This window comes from Pagrus pagrus (assembly GCF_965226575.1).
Source record: "Pagrus pagrus genome assembly, chromosome: 5".
Classification (NCBI taxonomy): Eukaryota; Metazoa; Chordata; class Actinopteri; order Spariformes; family Sparidae; genus Pagrus; species Pagrus pagrus.
The window spans coordinates 21,592,946-21,617,547 of NC_140189.1; the positions used below are offsets into that span (position 1 = coordinate 21,592,946).

Consider the following 24,602-nt stretch of genomic DNA (forward strand, 5'->3'; position numbering starts at 1 on the left):
TTACGTCATGGCAGCCCTGGTGGACACTTCAGAGGGGCGTTCAACAGCCTCGTTAATTACACTTTGAAGCGATTGAAATAAAAACGTTTTTTAAGTTGTATTTATCTTATTTGAGGTTGTTTGCGTGTTTTCTGAATGTTGGTTATTTAAAAAAAAAAGTGAAATTGCTGGTTATTCCGCCCTCTGCTGGAAGAAACCGGGAACAGTTAGGACCAACGGTTGAACAGCAACGCCACAAATAAAACAACACATTGAAGGGTTAGTTAGTTAACTAGTTAGTCGGTGAGTAACATCTTAACATAATAAATGATGGGTCAGATAATATATCACAGAGGTGTAAAATATGTTAAAATTGTGTGTGCCTTTTTACATTTTGTGGGTGGCAGTTTTGGGGCTCATGGAAAACCATAAGCTATTAATGTGTAGCTAATTATTGTGCCTAAAACCAACTCTAATACAGCCGTTTAAAGCTGGGTTAGCTAGTGAGCTAAGCTGTCAAATCAGAGTGCTAACTTAGGTAATTAATGCTAGTTATATAGCTAGTTAGTTAGCAATAGTGGACTTTAATATTTGCCTATTATTTACATTTTGTATGTGGCAGTTGATATGCTGGTGGAAAACATTTGCTATTAAAGTGTAGCCAATTATTGCACCTAAAACCAACTCTAAAATGGCAGTTTTAAAGCTTGGTTAGCTATAATATTTGCTAATGGAAAACCATATGCTAGCTAATAAAGTGTAGCTAATTTCGGAAGCTAAAACGGCTGTCTATTAGAGCTAAGTAGTAAGTCTAGCTGGGAGGCAACCGCCATTCCGACATAACACCATTCCGACATTAGGCCCTAATTGTCGGAATGGTAACACTTAAACCTTTAATGAAACATCCCATCATTCCGACATTTTTTGCCTCCTAAGGGCGGAATGGTGGTATTTATTTCTTTTTTAAATGTCTTGCCATTCCGACACATCTTTTAAAAGGGTTAGGGTTAGGGCTATGGGTTGCAGATAATGGTGAAACTTTGTCGGAATGCTGGGACGTTCGCATGTCGGAATAGTGGTATGTCGGAATGGTGACATGGCGGTATGTCGGACTTTTGGGATGTCGGAATGCCAGCATGTAACCAGTGTAGCTGTCAAATCAGAGTTAGCTTAGTATCGCTAACTAAGGTAATTAACCAGTTTTAATGTGATGTCCTTGTAATTAACGCTAGGCTGAAAGCTGGTTAGTTAGCTTAGAAATGAAGACAAGTGGATGGACGACCTATTACAGAAGTATGGCCATTGCTAAAAGTTATTTGTTTTTTTTCTTTCAAACTTAACAATGAGTATTTTTTTATATTAATATAACCACTGATAATTTTGACAAACTCACAGAATTACCACCTTACTCTTTTCCTTACTTGTTTTGTTTTTTAGATACTACAAAAATTACGCTTCAGTATCAACTCTCATCCAATATATCAGCAAATGTTCTGAGCAAAAAAGACATCATAAAATGTCCATTGTGCTGCCCTGCACCAAACAGCTTACTGTAAAGTAACAATACTGAGGAAAGTCAAAGAAAGTATTAACACACATGTTCTTAGGAGTTGATGGAGACAACATCAGAGATAGTTTAAAGGAGAGTGACTATTCAGTGCTTATAATTTGTCTGGTGAGACACCAATAAATTCAAGCACACCGCTCAGTAAGTTCTGTTGAAAGGGGTTTAAACTATGTGAAAGAGTTATTTCTAATGCTTGTTATTTTGTAACATGTCTAAGTAGCTGTCAACATTTGTATCTGGTACAAAGAGTTGGTTATGGTGCATATTCGTATCTCAAAATGATGGCAATCTGCCACAGGTGCCATTGGCTATAACTCAATAAATGTTTATTTTAAATAACGCCTATATGTTAGCTCTATCTTTAAAAACAAAACAAAACAATGATTTCATGAAGTGTGTTTCCACTTAACTACATCGTGAGACACTTTCAGGATTTTTAAACACTTAGGTTGTCCATTTAGACGTTTCTCGACCTGTCAAAGTCATATGTGTGTCCGACATATCCGTTGTCTGAGTGCACTACACCAAAAAGACTACATCACCCACAGCCAGTCGCCTTCCTCTCAAATGCACATGCGCAGTCGCTTGCTCTACTCTGGACAGCTGTAGGAGAAAATGGCAGCACACATGCTAGGACAGCAGGTAAGACATTCAATGATTTTGTTGATTTTAATAATTTCATGATAGTTCTGACCGAACATTTAACAGCTTAAGAAATGTATACAGTGTTTTATTCCCTCTGGAGAGCAGGAGGTAAAGCTAAATGTCCAACAAATTCACACGAAGCGTTGCACTTGAATGACTGCTAACGTGCTAGCATAGAAGCTAGCTGTCTTTAACGTAAATGGTACAGAGCGTGCCTGAAGTGCATCAGCTTAACTTCTGGTTTTGTCTGTATTCATATGCATGTTTCTACTTTTCTAGGTCCGCCAGTTCAGCACGTCTGTGATCAGACCTGTCTCAAAGCTGATCAAGGTAAATAACGTCATGCTGCACGAAGCATAACGTCATAGATTGTAGCACAAGTAGTGTTAATTACTCTGTGTGTTTATGTCTTTCTAGCCTCCCATCCAGGTCTATGGAGTGGAGGGCCGCTATGCCACCGCTCTGTTCTCAGCTGCCAGCAAGCAGAAGAAACTAGACCAAGTGGAGCAGGAGCTGGGAAAAGTCTCTGTAAGTAAAAAGAATAGATACACTTAATTATAGTGTAAAGATGAAGAGGTCAGTGGATGATTAAAGCAGTGTTTTCCTCAACATTTCATCCCAAAGTGATGAAGATATTATTGTTGGTAATTCATTCAAATGGTGTCATAAAATCTGAAAATAAATGGCTGTGTATCTAAGGAATTAAGCACTGGATTAATGATCTGATCACTGTCCTGTTTTGCTAATCCATGCTGTTGCACCTCAACCTACCGTTCTTCTAGTGCATAAATTCAGTTGCCCTTTGTCGTGTGCCGTTTTGTTTTTCAGGCCCTGATCAAGGACCCCAAGCTTTCCAGTATTGTAATGAATCCTCATGTAAAGCGCAGCATCAAGCAGAAGACTTTCGGTGATGCTCTTACAAAGGCTAAGGTTTCACCCATGACCATCAACCTCATCAGTGAGTGATCAGTGACCAGGCTAAGTTTCCTCATTGCTGCTACATGTTTGGTCTGTTTGTTAACATGGCATTATCTTAATCATAGCTAAGTAGACCATAGTAGGCTCTGTGAGTGTTTGGTATATTTGTGAGTGCAGTGTGTCCATACACATCATCATAAAACCAAAATAAGTTAAAGCCTATTTAATAGGTCAGTTACAAGTATTGGAAGTAACACAGTATTTCTTACCATTTCAGTAGAAGAATAGTGGTCCACCAGAAGATGGAAGTAGCATAAGAAAACCATCTTGTGCAGTTTAATATTTAAAACCTATTCCTGCTTAATTTTTTTGTCCTGACTGTAAAGTAGAGTGATACGATTTTAAAAAACAAAACAAAAATCATTTTGTGACTATTTTGGCAGACATTATGACTTCAATATGATTCACCAGATGTGGGAGTTATTTTATTTTTTTGCATTACAATTTTCATTGAAAACTGAAATCATGATGGACATATTTGTTGGGGTCTGTACCAAACAGACATGTTTTCTCACATCTGCAGAACAAGATATATAGAACAGTGTACCTTTGCAGCAGTACAGTACTTTTTTTAAAAATGATATTCTTCCTTACATATCATATCACACTTCTGCGATTTGTATAGTTTAGTTTATAGGCACACTCTCAAATTGAAATATACTGCCGCTCTCTGACTTTCTTGGGTCCCAGTGACCTCTGAAGGACCTATGAAGGTCATAGGGAGCTCAGGATTGTCAGACCTTGTGACTGTGCTACCATTGTACCAATGTTTTGCATTTTGGTCTTACAATCTGTGTAGAGGTCAGTTTCAGTTTTGTTTTTGGACGATTTGTTGGCACAAATCAATCACGTTATGTAAGGTTTTCAGTTTAGCAGGAGAAATATAGTTATGTAAAACCATATCCTCAAATAAATAATGTAGATAAAAATACCTATTCAATTGGCCAGTTGTAAGCTCCACAAAGCATTTCCACAGCAGAATTAGTGTTATATTGGTGTAAATAAATTCTGGAGCATGTTTCTTAATTTGACAAATAAGTGAACAATGTATATAGCTGGACCAGTTGGGCGAAATCACAAACATTATCTTTATTTTAAAATGGTGTAGTACAATATGAGTGCTGCAAACTCTATAATGTCTATAACCGTGTAATGTTTTCTCAACTCAAGGGCAACAGTAGGAAATGCAGAGGATCAAAAAAAGTGAATCTTGCTCAAACCTTTCCTTTTTTGTTTTGTTTTGCAGATGTTTTGTCTGATAATGGTCGTCTTACTCTAACTGGTGATGTTATCACTGCTTTTGGCAAGATGATGAGTGCACACCGTGGAGAGGTCCTGTGCTCTGTCACTACTGCTCAGGTATGAAACAGGCGGACATAAATGACATGTATTTTTGCTGAATTTCCACCTCATATAAAGGGTCCCTATTACATGTCAGGAACTTTAAAGTAGTTAATTGCATTATTTTCACTGTAAATATGTTGTACAATCAACCAATTAATGTGTATCCATTTCAGCCTTTGGATGCAGCTAGCCTTTCTGAGCTGAAAGTAGCTCTCAACGGCTTTCTTCAGAAGGGTGAAACTATCAAGCTGGAAATAAAGGTAGAGTGTCAGTGCATGACCCCACACACACACATACCAATGACCATTTTGAAGTTGGTGTAATTTCATCTTAATGCAAGTGAAGGTGGTTGAATTCCAGCAGTAATGTTATTTTGAGAGTCATCTATAATTTGAATCGTTGTGTCCTCTTCACAGTCGGATCCTTCAATCCTGGGTGGCATGATCGTCAGTATCGGAGACAAGTACGTGGACATGTCCACCAAAACAAAGATCCAGAAGCTGACCAAGCTCATCAAGGAAACTTAAGTCCTGTGGACTTAATTTTGCAAAAGATTGGAGGCGACCAACGCTCACAAATGTATATTGCTACCTGTTCCAGCACTGCAGATGCTCCATAAATCCAGTGTCTGTGCTTAAGTTCATATGGATGTTAATAAAAAGTACAAAAATTGAGACTGGCCTCTGTTGTTATTGATTGTGTTGTAATTGTGACCCTGTATGCTCATACTTCCTCACAATGACTAGTGATAATGATCATGCTTCAGTTAAGCAGAGAAACTGTAGACAGTGTAGTAAGTGTAGCTGCTCGATTAGCTTCAATATATAATGTTCACATCGCATCTACAGGCCCACGTTTTGCCATTACGATGCTTCTTTGTTTAATATGGTCTTAATTTAGCATAACCACAGAGTGACACGGTGATCCGCTGCTGCGTTTCCTGGAAGCCTCTGCGCATGCGCGGTCAGCGCATCCTGTTTTATTAAATTTTTTTCCAGGCGAAAATGGCTGCCTCTCTCATCTAAACCTCTGCTTAAAGGATTAAATGAGCATGAAATAAACAGCAGAAATCGCAGTCTCACTCCAAGACGGTGCTGATGGACGCCCGGGCGTAGTTCGTGCAGCGCCTTCACAAAGATGTTGTGGCTGCCAGAGAAGGAAAATGTATGCGATTCGACATTAACCCTTTCCAGCCCATCATCCACCAACAAATAAGGTACGAACTATTCATTTTACGTTCTTAAAATAGTTCAGCATTATCGGAGGAAAACATGAAACATGTAGTATTGGGCATGACATCTTTTTTTTGCAAACTACAACTGTAGTTGACTCAGCTTTGTCTTGACATCACTTGTGTTTTGTGTTGCAACGCTAAAAGGCCTGTTTGCTCCACCAAAAGTAAGCTCCTAAAATGCCTCTTTAGGTTTGTGTTTAACTGCATGCACGTGTGCACGTTGCTCCCTAATGTTTATATTTCTTTGCACTCCAACAGAAAATGATGCATCAAGTGACCAGCAGCAACAGTGACTATTGTATGAGTGGACTGGCAGAGGACTGTCATCCTGCCAGCCACTTTGATCTATGTAGCACACAATCCAACAAATTCTACCCCTCTCAGACAACCTCTGGTTTGCAGCTGTCCCTTGCCGGCCTAGCCCCTTTGCCACAGGGCATGCACAAAGTCATGGCATGTCAACTTCAAGACGCCCAGAACGACTTCCAGCCTCAGATGGTGAAAATCAGGGGCACTGAGGCTGCAGGGCCCGATGGCTCTAAGAAGAAGAAGGGCATGTCGAAGTCAGGGCGGAGAGGGAGGCCATCGGGAACCACAAAGTCAGCTGGTTACCGTACAAGCACTGGACGTCCACTTGGAACAACTAGGGCAGCTGGTTTCAAAACTAGCCCGGGGAGGCCCCTTGGTACCACCAAAGCAGCAGGATATAAGGTCAGCCCTGGCAGGCCCCCCGGCAGCATCAAGAGTCTAGCCCGGCTCAAGAAGCTTGACTTTAGCAACTGCGGTGTTCCCAAGAAACTGGACTTCACTAGCTGTGATGTTCCTCCTTTTCCATACACCACGATGGAGAAAAGACCCCTCTGTGAGCCCAGCGGCAAAGTGGATGAATCCAGCGAGTAGTTCTTCTGCTTTCTCTCTAGCGTTTGAGAAACATTTGAGTGCATGAGCAAGAGGATGCCGAGGAACACATTTCTCTCAAATGTTGGAGGAAAGAACTTTTCATTATGTAGAAACGGCTCTGACTGAGTTTTCATTGTACAGTGTTTGACATTGTCTTCACCCTCTCATAATAAATGACTGAATTAGAAGTATGTTATTCCAGTTTGGCAGAAATGCATGCATACGAATTAATCACACCAATCAATATAGGCCAAAATGTATTCACCAGTTTGCGGTTCAAACCTCTCTAGGGAGTGAATCTCTATTCCCCTCGAGTATTTTGTTCCTCTGAATTGTGACATTCTCTTACTCTGCTTTAATATTTCTATGGCCAGGTTCTTGTGACATTTTCTACATTTATAAAAACTGCATTTTAGTACAACCGGCCAAGTAAAATCAGCTTTTTTCCTGAGAATAAATATGTGGATGTGTAGCTGTCATTTCTGTGCTGTCCAGTTAAATATATGTTTTAATTTGTGATATTATCCTAGCGTCATGCCTAAAATGGGAACACAGCGATACATTTTTAATTAGCTTGACCTGGTAAAACTCAATGCATAATATTCTTTTGAGCACTTATTTCTGCACTTTGTGAATATAGTTTTGATTCTGTACTGTAACGGCCTGTTTTTGTCCCCGAAACTCACTTAATAAGCACCTCCAGATTTACATGTATGTTGTTCTCCTATTCGTTAGAAAGAAAAAAAAAATGACTTCTTGAAACAGAAAAAAAAAAAGCTTTGTGGAATATGTAATAATTGCTTGTGTGCTGTATGTGAAACCAAAATAAAAGAAATAGTCTTTTCCACAGAAGTATTTCCTGTCAAATCGAAAGCATGTCATTCTCCCTGTGGACACAAGGGGGCCCATGTCCCCAAACAATAGTGATCACCTTGTAATAACACCTTATTTAACCCTTGTTAGATGGAAATAACGGCGTACTGAAATCTATTGTCTTATTTTTTGGACGTGGTTTCACGCAGCGTGATATCAGATTTGGTTAAAGACAAATAAAGAGCCATGTTTTAATATAAACGCTACACAGCTGATCTGTAAGGCTGGATAAATAAGTTACTTATCGAATCCATCTGTAGTTTCTACTGTATCGTTCGCCAGATAGGTCAGGGAAATGAACCACCTAGAGATATGAGCCAACCACCTTGGTAGCATGTTTAAACAATCTGCTCAGAGAGGTAAGTTTCCTCTGCTGTCAAGTCGGCGTAAAACTGCACGGTCTTTGTTTGATCTTCAAGGACTGGCCCGCCGCAGCGAGCCTTTTGTGCTCTCTTGTGGATATGTATCAGTTTGATTTACAATACGCGCACCAAATCCTTCCTGGTGTAAAGTGAGGGCAAACAGGAGGACGGCCACTTGGCTTTAAAATCGGAGCAAAACCCGCTTTTTTTGTGCACGCTTACAGCCACACCGACTCCTTCTTTCTCTTCTTTTCCTGAGCGCCTGGCGGCCTGTTTCCTCATGTCAGAGGAGTCTGTGGAGAGGCAACATGGCGCACGGAGTTTGGTTTGACCGGAGAGGCCGTGTGGCTGTTTGCGCATTGCAATCATTTCGTCCTCTCTCGGTCTCCCTTTCCGCCGCACACAGCCACGAAGGCCTAGAGCAGCCAGTACAGATAAACTAAGACACAATGGAGCAGACGCGCAGAAATGTTTCTCCAAAAACAGGTCATTCATTTCGTTTGTGATTATTATCGTCACGTAGCTGTTTATTTTACACCACTGACTATTGCAAACTTCACCTGGATGTGCATGCGCGCGCGCGCGCGAATGCTTGTGTGCGTGCGTGCTTGCAAGCGTGCGCGCGGGTGTGTGTGTGTGTGTGTTAGGAGGGTGAGTGTCACGGCCCTCTGCAGACGGGGGGTTGGGTAGCAGTGCCGATTGGTTGCTGCTCACCAACACAGGCAGTCTGGGCTTGTTTTAACATAACCGGGGCACTTCGACAGCAGGCAAAAATCATGTAGTAAATAAGCCGCTGTGGCTGCTAGGGGACCGGTTATGGCACACTGAATTTCGCCGCTGTATGGCGTTGCAGCGTAATGGGGATTTACTTGTTATTTTGTATTTTAGGTGACAGTTTTTCAGGGGGCCGCCGCTGATGAGGCGATGAAGTGAAGAGAATGAGAGCTGTGCCTTGGCCTACTACTAGTGCTGCTGCAGCTGGGATTGTGCAGATCCGCTTTCACAAACCGAGAAAAATACTCGCTTGGTGCCACATTGTCAAACACCCGCTGTTGGTTTCACGGTGACCGACCTCCAAATGGTGAGTTTTTCGCTGTTTTCCACGTGTTGATAGTGTTGTGAACTTAGAGCCGATCAGACCTTTTTTTTTTTGTGAGTTAATAGTAGCTTCCTATGTCGGTGTGTGGCTGTAGCTTGTTTGTGTGAGCCACTCACTGTGTTTCTGTGATGGCTCGGTGTCAGCACCTCTACTACAGCCACAGCGCTCCTCCATTGACTGTACTAGTCAGCGATCGTCATGACCCAGAACCATCAGACAAAGCGGGACTATTTTCTGATAGTTTGTGGGTAAGATGTGGGGAAGGAGCGAGCGTGTTGTGTGTTTTGTCTTGTGCCGTCCGACCGGCCTCTAGTATGGAGGCCATGCAATGTCGCCTTATGTGTGTGTATGTGTGTGTGTGCGCACAGTCCATGGCTGGTATGCTTCTTCATAGGTTTCTCTCGGACTAGATATGATTGCCGCTCTATTTCCCCAATGTTTTTATGTGTCTGTCAGCATGCTTTATTGTACTGTACTGTGCTCGAGCCTCAACAGCTCCCACAGATTGTAGTTAATGTGAAACTAACATGGCACATTTCTAACCTGCCTCTTCTTTTTGACAGGATATAGCCGTGACAACATGAATCAGTCATACAGACCTCCTGTTAGGGTAGGCTCAGTGTTTGGCTCAGGCCAGCCGGAGCGGAGGCCCCTCAACGGTCTTGTGAGCACTTCCTATGGAAACCAATGTGGCATCGCCAGACGTGGGTCAGATCAACCGTCATCCTCTAGCCTCAAACAGCCAGCTGTGCTAGGTTACAACCAACCAGACCGATCTCACTGCTACAGCCCGCTGAAGAGGCTGCAGGACCTGAACACTGTGGTCAACAGGCCCGACCTGGACAGGGACCTCCATCCTAGGAACCACTTGCACTGTGCAAGCCCAATCAGTGATGATGACGAGTTTGAGGCGCCTTCAGTCCAGCTGCCTCCTTCTCCGGGCAATGATGACATGGAGCCCTTGGAGACTCGGCAGGACGCCAACAGAAATGGCTTCTCCCCTCACAGTCCTGACAGCTTGGAGTGCTGTTCTCCCATCCCCAATGGAAACCTGCATTTTGAGTCCATACTGTTTGACACCAGTGACATTAAGGATGAGGACGAGGACGAGGAGCACAGTAGTAGCGAGGACCTCGCACCTTTTCATGACTCCCCAAAGTCTGTTACTGTTACTGACAGCAAGACTACGAGCAGCTCAGGGGCGGATAAAAGAACATACAAACCTACTGTGTTTAATCTGATGTCCAAAACTATATCTGAACTCAACCCTACACTAAGCCCCAGTGCACTGCCAGAAATTACTATGAGAGATGGATGGAGTTTGGGTGAGGAATCGGACAGTGATGGTGAGCTTACCTCTCCTGTTGACCCTGGACTTATTTCACCGGCTGGGACCAACTCTAATGTGAGTCTGAAACATCTGGAATACTTTATAACCTTTGTACGACCAAGGCTTTGGGTTATGCTGATGTTGTTTAATCTTGGTGATGTTATTTCCATTGAAACAGACAGTACATAGGAACATTCATCAAAGTGATATTTAAGTATTATTTTATTTTTCCTGGACCACCTAACCACTGCAAACCCGAGACCTGTAACAATGCAATCCTAAATCTAATTTTATTGATTTTGCAGAAATTAATTGCGCCATTCAAAGTCTGCGAAAGGTTTAAGCTATGAATAAAAAACATCAGGATTGGGATGCTAAATAATACAAAAAAGGATCTTATCAATGAAGTTGTTATTACTCAGAATGTCAGTTCAGTCATAACAGAAACTTTGATTTAATACCAACTATTAATATATATAGTACCACTGTCTTCTGCATTACATATTAAAGTATTTCAATTGTCCTGGTTAGTCCAACAGCCCAAAGAAAAAGCCTCTTCCTGCCGTGAGATACATAGAAGGGGACTTGGTGTGGGCTAAATTCAACAGAAGGCCCTGGTGGCCCTGCCATATCACCTGTGACCCAGACCAGGGGGCCCACACTAAGATGAAAGGTGAGTTTTCATTCATAAAGAGCAGAGAAAATGAGAAGGTTTGGTAATGGATTTTATAATGAAATTGTTCGCAACAACTTAACCTTTACCTGACAGGTGACACCTACCAAAGGAGTTAGACTTGTGACTTGTGTGCATTATTTTAATTTTGTTACAGTTCCCAGTCCCCGTCCGTGTCGAATGTATTTCCTGGAGACACTTGGGGAGATTGTAGAAAGTGCCTGGGTCCCAGGAAATGCCGTTCTTCCTTTTGAAGGAGGTCATCAGTTTGAAGAGCTACCTGTGCTTAGACGGAGAGGGAAGCAGAAGGAGAAAGACTACAAGTATACGGTAAACTAATTAAAACGACTTGAAAAATATGATATGATCTTAATGTGAACAATGTTTTAAATGTTATTTCTGTTCCTGGCAGATACCTAAAAGTTTACTGACTGCATGGAAAGTCAGTGTGGCAGAAGCTGAGTATCTGCTCCCGGATCGACGAAGGAATACTGAGAGCGTGAATTTTGTCAATGGAGAGGAGTGTGTGCCCAGTCCACTACCTACTGAAAAGCCACAGGAGGCCCCCTCTGTCTCTGTGGACCCGGGTCGACCCCCATCACCCAATGTGGCGCCCAATGGAAATGAGCCCCATCTCATCAAAAACTCTGCTGCATTTCAATCCAATAAGAGCAAAGCTTGTAAAAAGAAAAAGAAATGTTTGTCAGACATATTTGGCCATATAGTTGGCGGATCAAAGGAGTCATCAACCATCACAAACGTGGTGGATCAGTTTCATACTACAACTCATGCACTGAAAGAAGAGCCAAAGGACTCACCTTATGCAGACCTGGATTCAGTCCCAATGCTGCATCGTCCTAAACGCACAGCAATTTCTCCAATAAAGGATGTAAAGAGATTGGTCAGAAAAGAACAGGGTTCAACTGAAGCTAAAACAAAGTTTACTGAAAAAATGAACCATTCTAAAGACTCCTGTGAATCCCCTAGCATTTTAACAAAAAAATTGACATCTAAAGATCCAGACTGTGAACAGAGTTTGGGCAGCTGTAATAAATTATCATACAATTCAACTGTAAAGCACTCTATGAATCTTCCTGCCAGCAGTCGTCTGATGACGAGAGCTCTTAAAGCAGAGGAAGACACAGATCTCAATGATGCACTGGCCACAAGCCAAATCTCTACAGATGCCCACGCTGATGATTGTCTTGATAATACACCTACTAATGTACCAATCAGAACTGAACTGTCTCCACACTGGGAATCCCCCAGCAATGCATCATCCTCTACAAATCACAGATCTCCAAAAAGGCGCTCAAGGAAGCCTGACAAGAAACAAATTCGCAATGGCTCATTGATGAAACCCAAGTTTTTAGGCTCTACTGTATCCACTGTGCAACCTGTTGAGATCAAGACAGAAAACATTGTGCCAGATCGATCTTCATCTTGCTCCCCGTCCTCATCGCTGTCACCAATGGATGCTTTCCAGGATCCCAAGGAACTAATGTTTAAATCTTTAGTAAAGGAGGACAACAGTGATTCTGAGGCGACGGTATTCCGGCCTGACTCCAATTATAAATTCAGTACCTTCCTGATGCTCCTGAAAGATATACATGATACCAGAGAAAAAAAAGGTAAACCCCTGACTATGCCACCATCACCAGTCCTGATAAAGGAGGAACCCCTGGTCATTCCTACTTCTATCCGAGGAAACACGGGTACTTGTGATGGTTTCACGCAAAGGATCAAAACAGAGAATGGGCAGTCAGGGAAAACCACAACATCCCAAAACAGAGCAGTGAAACCCAAGAATAGGACTAAAGCTATCATGACAGCTGACACCTACCATTGTGAAGACTTTCCTGTTCACTCTCAGATTGGGACCTCAGACAAGCAGCGTAGAAAACAAAGACTACCTGCCAAACTGAAACTCAGCATACCTGGCCTCTCCTCAGACCTGGCTGACTTAGCTTATGGCAGGGAGTTTGTTAGTGGTCACGCAGACTTGGCTGATCCTCGGTCTCGTCCTCCCATTGCTGCTGATCCTTCGGCCAGCTACCTCGACAAGAACTCAGGATCCACAGTGGCTCCAAAGAAACGCTGGCAGTTGGCTGAGGAGGCTGCTGAAAATAAGGTTGAAAGTATAAGCGAGGTCTCTGCTGAGATGAACGGGTCTTACGCCATGAAAGCATCGCCAGATCTTGATCAGGGAGTTGAGAAGCAGGCAGAGAAAGACTCGTTCACCTCAGAGACAAGCAGTGCTGCTGGTAAGACACAAACTGCTTATGTTTTTCCACTGAGATGGTCAAATGAGTGAGAAAGTGTTAGAACTGTATAGTTATTGTGATGAGACACTTAAGACGTCTTCTTGATCAACTGGATTCAACCTCATTTGTAGGTCACTTTAAACATTAAATAAATGTGTGAATGTATTTCATGTGCGTTTACAGAGAACAAACGTCTCCGGAAACCAACTAAAAGGCTCCTGGAATCAACTGAGGCGTACGAACAAATATTTGTCCAAAAAAAGAAATCAAAGAAACACGCCTCAGAATCTTCCAAAATGGTAAGATGTTCCTCTTCCTTTTACTTTCACAACAATACAAATATAAGCACAGCGTAATAACTCATGTAAATGTGAAGTTTATTCTGTGGAAATCTTTTTTGCCTTAGTCCTTCATTTTACAGTACATTCAGGCAGATTTTACAACCCACTAAAATACCCAGACTATCTGCCAGATTCAGCTACCATCTCAATTGCCCTTCACTGTAAATATAAAAATAATCTCCCTGTACTTTCTGAAGTAATATGTGAAGTGAGTATGTTTTTAGAGTATAATTAAACACCATAATAATCACACTATTCTGATTATGTCTGTACAAATAAGCACATCACTCAATCAGTTATGGTCTTCTTGCTAATTTCAAGGCAGAATGAGCTGGATTTGTTTATTGCGGTTTGTAAACACAACGTTCAAAGTTGGCCATTCGTCCCCGGCTCAATAGCACTTGAAGTACGGTCCCCTGACCGTGGTTGCCTGAACCTGGCTGAATGACTATACTCGCTCTCTCAGATGCAGACAAACTGGGAGAAAGTGGAAAATCTCTGTTTTTAGTTTTCCATCAATTTCTTCTATTTCTGAACCTCTGAGCCCAGCTGTCTTCCAGCAGTTTGAGCCGGTTTCATTCCCCTATCTATCTGACATAGTCAAATGGTATTTGACAGAAAGATTTTGAAACAGTCATACATGCTGTGTAACAACTTGGCTTGATTACTGCATCTCTCTGTATGTGGGTCTGAATCATCTCTTCATAGATTACAGCTAGTGCAAAATGCTGCTGCTCGGCTTTTAAACAAGACCAGAAAACATGAGCACATCACTCCAGTTTAAGCCTCACTCCACTGGCTTCCTGTCCGCCTCAGGATTGATTTAAAGATTTTATTGTTTGTTTTTAAGGTTTTAAATGGTTTGGCACCTTCTTATTTAAGTGAGCTTCCACATATTTACTCTCCGGTTAAAGCTCTGAGGTCGTCCTGTCAGATGGCTCTGAACGTTCCCAGAGCCAAACTCAAAAGTAGAGGTGACCGAGCGTTTTGCCTCTGCAAATAAAAACAGCTCGGACCACCGAAACCTTCAAGTCAAACCTACCTTTTCTCACTGGCTTTTAATTTAAGTTAGACCTGGACATCTTGCCTCCACATACTGTTGTTTTGTGTTTTATTTGTATTGTTGATTCTTGAGCCTGGTTGTTTTTAAATGTGCTATAAAAATAAACTTGACCTTGACCTTGAACACAGCCCAGTTCACCACCTGCGGCCATCAAGCCCTGCGTACTGTTATTGGCTGTGGGCTACACACCCACACACGTACTTAACGTGCTGACTGTGTACTTAACGTGCTGACTTGTTTGTGTCTGTGTACAACTACTCCACGTGCCTTTAATTGCCCCCCGGGGACAAATAAAGTATTTTGAATTGAATTGAATAAATGTCCCAAACAGACCAGATTACAAACCTGAAGGCAGAGGGCAGGGTTTCTGCAGAGAAAGACTCTGCCACATAGTTATTGTGGGTCATAAATGATTATAGAGAACCATTATTAGCAAAAATTCATATTGCCTTCAACAACTTCTCATTGTAGAAACAAATAGAAACATTGGTAAACTCATCCTGTGTATTCAAATTGAAATCTGATGTACTCAATGTTGCTTTTGCATGTGTTTACAAGCAGACATCAGGGATGACAGCACTCCATGATCTCAGCACAACACCAGGACTAAATACCTCAGCCTCGACCTCATCCTCGTCTTCTGTAGAGCCCACTGAGGCTCCGTCAGAGCTGGAACAGAGTCCATCTCAGGATGAGCTTTCTCCTATTGCAGCCTCCGTATCTCCAGCCACAACACAACCTTCTCATGACACAGAGGCAGCAGAAGAAACTGATCTACCTCCTGAATCTGGTAAATAAGTTATAGTATCTTTTTTCTCTCTCTTTATTCCAGTGTAAGCTATCTTGCTGTATGATGTTAAATAGACGGATGTTGCTGTAGAGAATATTTGAATTATTTGATTTTGAAATAATATTTGAATAGATGATGCATCATTGTTATTTTTACTTTAGATACAGGGTTATTAATACAAGAAAGAAAGAGGCCAAGAAAGCTGTCGCACAGGGTGCTGGAATGTGCCATAGAAGAAGTGACTGCTGCTCCCACAAAGAAGAAGGTATGTTTAGACCGATGGCTATGTGGGAGTGTACCAGCCAGCTATCTTTGAGAAAGGGAAAAACAAAACATTCCAGTTAGTGTTTTGGACTAGCATTGGAAATGTTGACTGTTCTCCACAATCTTTTTGTTTTCAAGGAGCTAAAGCGATGCAGTGGAGTTACTTCAGAGGTGAAAGTGTTAGTCAAGAAAACTCAGGTACTACACTGTTGCAATTCCTATCCTCATTTCCCACCAAACAATGTGATGCTAAAAATACATTTAACCATCCTAAACACGATGAAATCTCACATTGGATAGGTTGGATCTCTGAAGAAGGAGAAGCCTGTACCCAGCACATCCTCTGCACCTGCTCCTGACTCCCAGCACTCAGAGAGCAAAGATCTACTCGAGGGCCTCACTTCAGATAGACCTCCCAGCCCCCAAGGATCTAAGACCCCGAAGCAGGAAGCGGAGGTGGAGGCCTGCGACACTGAGGAGAAACAGGATGCACACACTGGAACACTAACTCCCAAACCAGAGGTGCGCATGTTCAATGATTGGTCATCTATCCAAGAGGAAAATAATCTGTAGCCTTGCTTTCATGAGTGTAACGGTGTGCTTGAGTGACAGTATCCCCTTCTTTATCTCCGTAGGTGCTGTCTGTTGGTTTGAGTGACAGCCTCTCTTCCCAAGTGGATGTTAAAGGCAAGACAGGAGCTACATCCTTAAAGGAGAATGTGTGTCAGGTGAGATCATCGACCAGAGAGTGAAAACTTTTGTATGGCTCGGCTTCTGTTCTGACATATCATTTCTTTTTTTTTTATAGATACATCATTATCATGTTTCTTATTCTGCATTCGCTTGTATTTTTTATGCAGGTGTGTGAGAGGACAGGCGACCTGCTGGTGTGTGACGGCCACTGTTATGGAGCCTTTCATCCGCAGTGTATTGGCCTGTCAGCGGCTCCCAAGGGAAAATTCCTCTGTCGTGAATGCAACGCTGGTAGGTACACCTTGTATCTGTCACAGGGCTGAAAGTGATCTGTCACAGATCATGAAACGTTTGCTCTTACATACTTGAGTTAAGAAATACTTTCTGTTGCTTTCAGGTGTCCACATCTGCTTTGTGTGTAAGAAGTCTGGTAATGGGGTGAAGCGCTGCATGATACCACTGTGTGGGAAGTTCTACCACACCGACTGTATCCTGGCCTTCTCAGCCACCCAGCCACATAACAAAAGCTTTCGCTGCCCTCTACATGTGTGTCTTTCCTGCCACATCACCAACCCCCTCAACAACTGCTCTAAAGGTATGCTCCAGGTTTATCTGTGGATTTAAACCTCATAATATGTATAATACATATTGATTTCACAGCCTCATACATATTCTGATTTGTTGAGCTAAGATCTTAGGGGCCATAGCAAGTTCATTTGTATAGCACTTGTCATACATAGAAGCAGTTAAGTGTGCTTAAACCAGCAAGTTTTCTGCTTCAGTCTCTTATTATGAAGTAAATGATGATTGCACAATGTAATGGATAAAGAATAATGAAACTATCAGCATTTATATTGGCTTCCTGTAAACCCTGACTGTCACTATACACTTTTGTTTGCCACCGGGCACGCGGTCACCCTGGAAAAGGAAGGTTTACTGCTTAGTTTGGACACTCTGCTGTACTAGCTAACCAAATGAATGAAGGTTTTGTCATGTAACAAAATGTAAAAAGTCATATATGGTGCTTTATGCTCCTGAATCAACTTGGCAAAAGCTCTGACACAATCTTTGCTTACCGGCTAATAAGACATTCTTATTGAACTATTGTAAACTCATTATTAATAGGCTTTCAGTTTCATGACCTGAGACATCAGGATTTGTTTTGGTGATTAATGATTAATCTTTTATGAATGACTCTCCCTCTGGAGCTTTGGGCTGGTTGAGTGAATGTTTTACCTACTAATAGAGTAGCTGTAGGTGATGATTCTTTGGCATCTTTGCTCATGCGTCATTAGAAATGGAGCCAGTAGCCTGAGATGTTTTGTTTGTACAACATCCTTGAAATAGTGTGTGTTGTGTAGGATTTTTGCATTTTGACCTGGCACACTTAATACTTGCTGTGCAGGATTTTGGCTCAGTAAACTTGAATTCGACTAGGCATTGGTTAAACTTGGCCCATTTATACGATTGCTCTCTTGTGCTTTGTGGTAGCATCTCTTTTGATAATACGCTCCACAAAGTATTCAGTGCACTGAGAGCACAGTGTGTTGTCTGGTTATTGTAACAAAACTGTAATTAATTGTCCACATGTGCATGAATTAATCTGTCCCTGCTCCCCTGTATTTTTATCGTAGGTCGGTTGGCTCGATGCGTACGCTGCCCTGTGGCCTATCATGCCAATGACAACTGTATGGCAGCAGGCAGCTTGGTGCTGGCAAACAACAGCTTCCTCTGTCCAAACCATTTCACTCCCCGCAAGGGCTGCAAGAACCATGAACACATCAATGTTAGCTGGTGCTTTGTCTGCTCTGAAGGTAAGTCTGGTGCCGTCAAACCAGTTTAACATATATTATAAATACCTGCATGATCATAGCAGTAAAAGTGTGAACCTGTTAACCTGGATCTTAATAGCCCTTTCCAAGCTGTGTCCATGTTTCAAATGTTAATAAAAAAACATAAAAAGCGGCAGCTTTGGAAAATACACTGTGCTTTCTTCTTCAGGAGAGAATAGTTTGTTTTGCCACTTGGAAAATGTATCCGTGGAATGACACACACACACACACACACACACACCTGTGTCTGAAACACGGGCTCTCACACCAGGCAACCTAAAATTAATATGTCAAAATGTTGCATCACAGCATGTTTTGAGTTTGGTACCGTCATTACTAACACAGATATTATCTCCTTGTGTCTTGTCTTCATTGTCTACATTGTTGCTGCTTTATTAAATGATAAGTCACCCTAGATCAGCTGTCAATCAACAATTTTGATAATATATCATTCTTTTGGTTTTTATTTACTGATTAAGCCTCAGATGTGTACAGTTGCTTGATTTCCCCTGTTTGTTAATTAGATAAAATAAGCAATTCTAAGACATCGCCTTGTTCTCTGACATGTGATTGCAAACTGTCATGATTTTAAACATCTTATGGACGAATCAAACACCAAAAAAAGATAAGCAATCAACTAATTAGTGTGTTGTGTGTTTTGCTGTGATTTTGTAGGGGGCAGTCTGCTGTGCTGTGAATCTTGTCCTGCTGCTTTCCATCGGGAATGTTTGAATATGGAGATGCCTCAGGGCAGCTGGTTCTGCAACGACTGCAAAGCTGGAAAGAGGCCTCGTATTAAAGACATACTGTGGGTTAAATGGGGACGTTACAGGTGAGGGCCCAACATTGCTTTGTCATGAGTGTTGTCTTTTCCCAGTTTGAAAGGCTGCATTACAGTAAAGTGATGAACTTATCGGACTGTTTTACTTGTTCCAATACTTACCACTTAGTCATTACATCCACATTACTGATGATTATTTATCAAACGTCTCATTGTGTCAACATTTTGTGAAAGTAAAGTAGTCATCCCTGCGATATTGTTGCAATTCAAGCTATTATTTTACCAGTACTATTTTAAGGCCATATCACCCGACTATACTTCCCCATATGCATCGCAGCTGTAAGCCACAGCTAACACACCCGTATTTGCATTTCTGAAAACTGATCTAACTCTCTAGGTGGTGGCCTGCAGAAGTCTGTCTGGCCAAAGATGTCCCAAATAACATCTTGAGGATGAAACACGAGGTGGGAGAGTTCCCAGTGCAATTCTTTGGCTCCAAAGATTTTGTGTGGACGTACCAGGCCAGAGTCTTCCCCTACATGGAGGGTGACACTCACAACATAGAGAAAATGGGAAAAGGTGCAGATGCAGTGTACAAAAAGGGTATGTACCATTAATTGTTTTCATGGGTTTTGTCTTAAACTAATGTCCCTGCTCCTCTTAATTTATTAATTTTGTCATTTTAGCGCTGACTGAAGCAGCAGAGCGTTTCAAAGAGCTGCAGGCAGAAAAGGAGATGAAGCAGCTTCAGGAGGACAGAAAGAACGACAAGAAACCTCCGCCGTACAGGCACATCAGGGTATCACATGTCACCACATGCTCATCTGTGCTTTTCTAGCCTGACATAAAGAGAAGTTCACTGAGATGTCTGGTAAAAACATCACCTCTGTCTTTGTCCCTCAGGTAAACCGGCCAGTTGGAAAGGTGCAGATCATTACTGCTGACCTGTCAGAGATCCCCCGTTGTAACTGTAAGGCGTCTGACGAGAACCCATGTGGCGTCGACTCGGAGTGCATTAATCGAATGCTGATGTACGAGTGCCACCCTCAGGTGTGTGCGGCTGGGGAGCGTTGTCAGAACCAGGCCTTCACTAAGCGCGAGTACACACCTGTGGAGATTTACAGGACGCTGTCCTGTGGCTGGGGTCTGCGTGCTGTGTCGGACATCAAGAAGGTATTTTAGAAGAAATCACTTGATGACAAATGTGTGCAACTATAATACTCACATGAATCTCTCTGTGTTGATTATTAACCTTGCCTATTCTTTGTCTCTTGTTTCTCAGGGAGCCTTTGTGAGTGAATATGTGGGAGAGGTGATCGATGAAGAGGAATGTCGAGCCAGAATCAAACACGCGCAGGAGAACGACATCTGTAACTTCTACATGCTTACACTGGACAAGGTGATTCTGAGTATTAGGGTTGAATACTGAACTGGGTACTTTGAAGGGTACCGACCAAATTAATTTGGCAGAGGGAGCCACTTAATGTACCGGCACTTAATTCGGTACATTTCAGTCACTTCCACATGGATCTACTGGTACTGGTAGTCAACATTACCTTTATCTGTACTAAACTTTCTCTGTAATAACAAAAATGTCAGCAAATACAGTTTAGTGCCAGCTTTGATTTGCTTCGCGGGAGGAAGCTTTTCAAAGAACTGTGAGCAGCTGGACTATGTTAAAACTCTATAACGCTCGACTTTTAGTGTTGTGTTTTAAAGGTTTGAAAAGTGCTTGGAATTTGGATGGAGTGCTTGAAATTGTAACTGCTTTACATTCATAATAAGTTATTTCATATTCGCTCAGCCACATTGTAAAGGATTCCAAGTCTAAACACAGAGAGGTGACACAATATGAAACATAAACACTTCTGTTTTTTCCCTTAATTTGCCACAATTCTGTGTATGTATAAATGTAATACAGCTGAAAAGGTGCTGGAAAAGCTAAAAATAATGCCCCCTGAAAATGCTTGTAAAGTGCTTGAATTTGATTATGGAAAATGTGTACAACCCTGCTAATAATGAACAGTAGAGGGCAGCAATACACAATTGCAGACTCTAGTCTGCCTTATACAAAGAGTAGAAGAAACACTGGCATTGACTGTCATGTTGTTGTCACCACCGCAGTGCTTGTATGCTGTAATATTTCTCTATAGCATATGCAATTCATGTACTATTGGTTTCACATGGAGGTTTCGGACATGCTAAAAAAAAATGTTCACATTTCTGTTTAGTGCACTAAATGCATGTCGATGAGGAATAACAGATGCAGCCAGTGGCTGTGTGTTGGCGCATACTAGTAAAAAAGATACATTTTGTGTTTGAGCAGGTGATTCCCCGGGTCAGAGAACGTTGTCGTAGTCAGTTTTGCATTTTGCATTTCAAATACTGCAGCGAGTGTTGACTTTGTGGAGTTTTGAAAAGTGTAACCACAACTGTGACTTTGGCTCGCCATCACCATGACTCACTGTGAATTGTAAAAAGCTGCAGGCGTTGCGTAGTCTCGCTCTCACTCTTTCTCTTTATACTCTAAATTAGTCTCTCACACAGATGCACTAAACATAGCACTGACAAAATGTGATCGGTACTCTTGAAGTTACCCAACCCCTTTTTCTGAGCCTGAAGACTACAATCACAATACTCTGTATATGACACAGCTTGGCAATATACTGTATTCATAATGTAGGCCACATGCTCAGTGCAAACCAGTTTGTTCTTTGTTCCTCCAGGACCGGATCATTGATGCCGGGCCCAAAGGGAACCAAGCTCGCTTCATGAACCACTGCTGTCAGCCAAACTGTGAGACTCAGAAGTGGACTGTGAATGGGGACACCAGGGTGGGGCTATTTGCTCTACAAGACATCCCAAAAGGTTTGAGTGGTGGCCTAATTCTCATTTTGTATTATGTAACAGTAAGAATGTTTAGCGCAGCGTACATCTAATACAACTTGTACTTTAGACGTGGAGCTGAAATTCAACTACAACCTGGAGTGTCTCGGCAATGGGAAAACTGTCTGTAAATGTGGAGCACCTAACTGCAGTGGTTTCCTGGGTGTTCGGCCAAAGGTAAACGCCTATGTTAGACAGTTAAAAGTGCAGCGTGAGCACAGGTTTACCCCTCAGTTGATCTGCTGACTATCCTTGCCTTATTGTACAACTTTGAAGAAGAGCTACCTTGTAATCTTTCTTTTTCCTTGTTCAGAACCAGCCACCGGCTGAGAAACTGAAACTAAAGGAAGGGAAGAGAAGGGTCCCTATGAAGAAGAAGACCAAGCAAGAAGTGACCAAGGAGAGGGAAGACGAGTGCTTCAGCTGTGGTGACGGGGGCCAGATAGTGTCCTGTAAGAAGCCGGGCTGCCCGAAGGTTTATCACGCTGACTGTCTCAACCTGGCCAAGAGGCCTGCAGGCAAGTAGAGGTGGAGGGCTGATACTGTTTATGTTAGGACAACTTAGAGCACATATTATGCTACTAAAGGGGCATTATTTAGTCAAAATTCTTGAGTAGGACGTAGATGAGTTTTATATGATGAAGCTGTTGTTATACAAAACTGATTTATTACTTATATCAACTTACCAAGATGTATTTTCTTCTTGTCTCCAGGGCGATGGGAGTGTCCCTGGCACCAGTGTGACATCTGCGGTAAAGAGGCAGCATCGTTCTGTGAGATGTGCCCCAGCTCTTACTGTAAGGAGCATCGTGAAGGCATGCTCTTCATCTCCAAGCTGGACGGCAAGCTATCCTGCAGCGAACACGACCCCTGTGGGCCTGACCCGCTGGAGCCGGGGGAGATCCGTGAATACGTGCCCAGCATGACCTCCATGAGGCCCGGGGCCACGCCTCTCACGCTGGTCCCAGACTCCAGAAGAGCCGGCTCCGTCCCAATCAGTTCCCCTGCCGGCCAGGCTGCGACAGCCGTGCCGGGACCGCCTCCCCGTCTCTACATCAACACAAAAACTGCTACCTCGAGCTTCGTCCCCTCCAACAGGTCCTACCACGCAGACAGGACTGAAGGGAATGCATATTCCACCCCCACCTCCTCCAAGGACGAGAGAGAAGACGGGGAAGTGGAGGACGGGGAGGTGTGTGGGTTGGAGATGGAAGACGTGGAAGACGACGATGATGATGACGATGATGACGATGACGACGATGAAGAAGAAGCAGAGGAGGATGAGGATGAAATGGAGGAGATGGAGATCGTGGAAGATGAGGAGGACGAGCCGGTGTATGGAGGCGACCTGCTGGAGGATGAGGAGGAGGACGAAGGAGGGGACGTATATGACACTTGGGGTGATTATGTGGACGAAGATGGGGATGATGGAGAGGTGGAAGGGGAGGACTTGGAGGAGTGGGGGAGGGTGGAGGACGATGACAAGTGACTCAGTCCATCTGTTCCATCAGAACCACTCAGCAGAAACTCTCAGTAGACGTTCAAAGGACAAAAAAGTTAGAGAAAGACTAAGAGAGTTTGTTATTTTGGTACCTACCTGAACGCGACACTGCCTTCACTTTGGTACCGCGTTGCCTTCTCATCCCCAGACTGCTGGACTGACAGCGGGGACGTGTACTGGTGCTAAGGCTCGAGGACTGGCTCAGTCCATCTCTTTATACTTCTGTCAATATGTTTATTTGTGTCTGGTGCTGTTATGTTCTTTTGTTCGTTCTCAACATTGTTTACATTTTTTGGCCTTTTTTTAACTTTTGGAATATAAGAAAAAGGTTAGAAGTTACACCTGACCAAACTGTCTTCATAACGGCATCTTATGTTGTTGTTACTGTCTTAAACATGTCTTTCTAATTACAAGAGTGATCAGAATAGTGTTCTCACTGGTCTATGTTACAGTTAAGCACAACAATACCTGCTTGGTGCTTCTGAGGAATGCAAAAATAAACCCACTGGAGTTATCGAGGCTTTAGGTGATTCTTCTCACTACGACATCAGCCCGTTCCTTCCACGAGTGCATCCTTCTTTCCTCCAGACGGGTAGGTCAGAGCTCAGGATTGGAGACACAGAGAAACAAAGTGACGTCATAACATTTCAAAGAGTCAAAATGCATCACAGATTTAACTAACGTTTGTTTTTCATTCATCACTGCTGTCCCATTCACTAAGTTAGATAATAAAATCTAAGTACTTATTCACTTGGTATCCAGTATTTCCTTCCCTTTCAGTCACATCTGGCATAAGAATTGTTGTCTAAAGGAGTTGAGGCACGTTTGATAAATAAGCAAGCGGGAGACTCATTTTTTTTCTCCTTAATTCAGTTTTCCAGTGCTCATTGTGCTACCTGCCTGATTATTTTTCTACCTGAGGTTTCCACTACAAATTGTGTTGCATTTTTCACGCTAAGTTTGGCTATGGCTTTGGATATGTCTGACACATCAACAAACCATTCCAGATTTGTCACCATTTTGGCTAGTGGAAATTTCTTAAAATTGTATGTTGGTTATCTGAAATGTAATTCTAGATGTCTGAAATTATGTTGTCACTGGTTACAACTTTCCAACCCCACATCAATCATTTAATCTTGACTAATCATAACAAAAATGTAGATACCTAGTACTCTATTTATGATATCTGTAAGGTCAGAACAG

General features: G+C 42.5%; 3 protein-coding genes across 5 annotated transcripts; all 3 read left to right on the plus strand.

The window, feature by feature from the left end:
- The first annotated feature begins 83 nt into the window (after window positions 1-83).
- Window positions 84-24,149, plus strand: nsd1a (nuclear receptor binding SET domain protein 1a). 3 transcript variants are annotated; one of them, XM_084353511.1, is made up of 24 exons: window positions 84-282; window positions 8,771-8,963; window positions 9,545-10,386; window positions 10,843-10,984; window positions 11,142-11,314; window positions 11,397-13,248; window positions 13,432-13,547; window positions 15,211-15,442; window positions 15,604-15,707; window positions 15,845-15,904; window positions 16,007-16,228; window positions 16,342-16,434; window positions 16,567-16,690; window positions 16,797-16,994; window positions 18,034-18,213; window positions 18,907-19,063; window positions 19,410-19,615; window positions 19,699-19,811; window positions 19,916-20,185; window positions 20,295-20,411; window positions 21,739-21,880; window positions 21,969-22,075; window positions 22,212-22,416; window positions 22,612-24,149. In XM_084353511.1, the coding sequence occupies exons 3-24, from the start codon at window positions 9,562-9,564 to the stop codon at window positions 23,385-23,387; spliced, it is 6,414 nt and encodes a 2,137-aa protein (XP_084209637.1). In that variant the 5' UTR covers window positions 84-282; window positions 8,771-8,963; window positions 9,545-9,561; the 3' UTR covers window positions 23,388-24,149. The 3 variants fall into 3 exon arrangements, with proteins under 3 accessions (XP_084209637.1, XP_084209639.1, XP_084209638.1); XM_084353513.1 differs by having other exon boundaries at window positions 15,214-15,442; XM_084353512.1 differs by lacking the exon at window positions 8,771-8,963.
- On the plus strand, window positions 2,022-5,187 carry atp5po (ATP synthase peripheral stalk subunit OSCP). The gene is made up of 7 exons (XM_084353516.1): window positions 2,022-2,188; window positions 2,471-2,521; window positions 2,609-2,719; window positions 3,020-3,149; window positions 4,416-4,528; window positions 4,687-4,773; window positions 4,930-5,187. Exons 1-7 carry the CDS (start codon window positions 2,162-2,164, stop codon window positions 5,038-5,040), a joined length of 630 nt encoding a protein of 209 aa, XP_084209642.1. The 5' UTR covers window positions 2,022-2,161; the 3' UTR covers window positions 5,041-5,187.
- On the plus strand, window positions 5,488-7,499 carry LOC311257697 (UPF0461 protein C5orf24 homolog). The gene is made up of 2 exons (XM_084353515.1): window positions 5,488-5,729; window positions 6,006-7,499. Exon 2 carries the CDS (start codon window positions 6,009-6,011, stop codon window positions 6,645-6,647), a length of 639 nt encoding a protein of 212 aa, XP_084209641.1. The 5' UTR covers window positions 5,488-5,729; window positions 6,006-6,008; the 3' UTR covers window positions 6,648-7,499.
- Window positions 24,150-24,602: the final 453 nt, after the last annotated feature.

Bases quoted from the DNA above. Each gene is read 5' to 3' on its own strand.
- atp5po (XM_084353516.1), top strand. From the start codon at position 2,162: ATGGCAGCACACATGCTAGGACAGCAG. The intron at 2,522-2,608 runs GTAAATAACGTC...ATGTCTTTCTAG, and splicing joins CTGTCTCAAAGCTGATCAAG to CCTCCCATCCAGGTCTATGG. The intron at 2,720-3,019 runs GTAAGTAAAAAG...TTTGTTTTTCAG, and splicing joins AGGAGCTGGGAAAAGTCTCT to GCCCTGATCAAGGACCCCAA.
- LOC311257697 (XM_084353515.1), top strand. From the start codon at position 6,009: ATGATGCATCAAGTGACCAGCAGCAACAGTGACTATTGTATGAGTGGA.
- nsd1a (XM_084353511.1), top strand. From the start codon at position 9,562: ATGAATCAGTCATACAGACCTCCTGTTAGGGTAGGCTCAGTGTTTGGC. The intron at 10,985-11,141 runs GTGAGTTTTCAT...ATTTTGTTACAG, and splicing joins GGCCCACACTAAGATGAAAG to TTCCCAGTCCCCGTCCGTGT. The intron at 18,214-18,906 runs GTAAGTCTGGTG...GTGATTTTGTAG, and splicing joins GTGCTTTGTCTGCTCTGAAG to GGGGCAGTCTGCTGTGCTGT.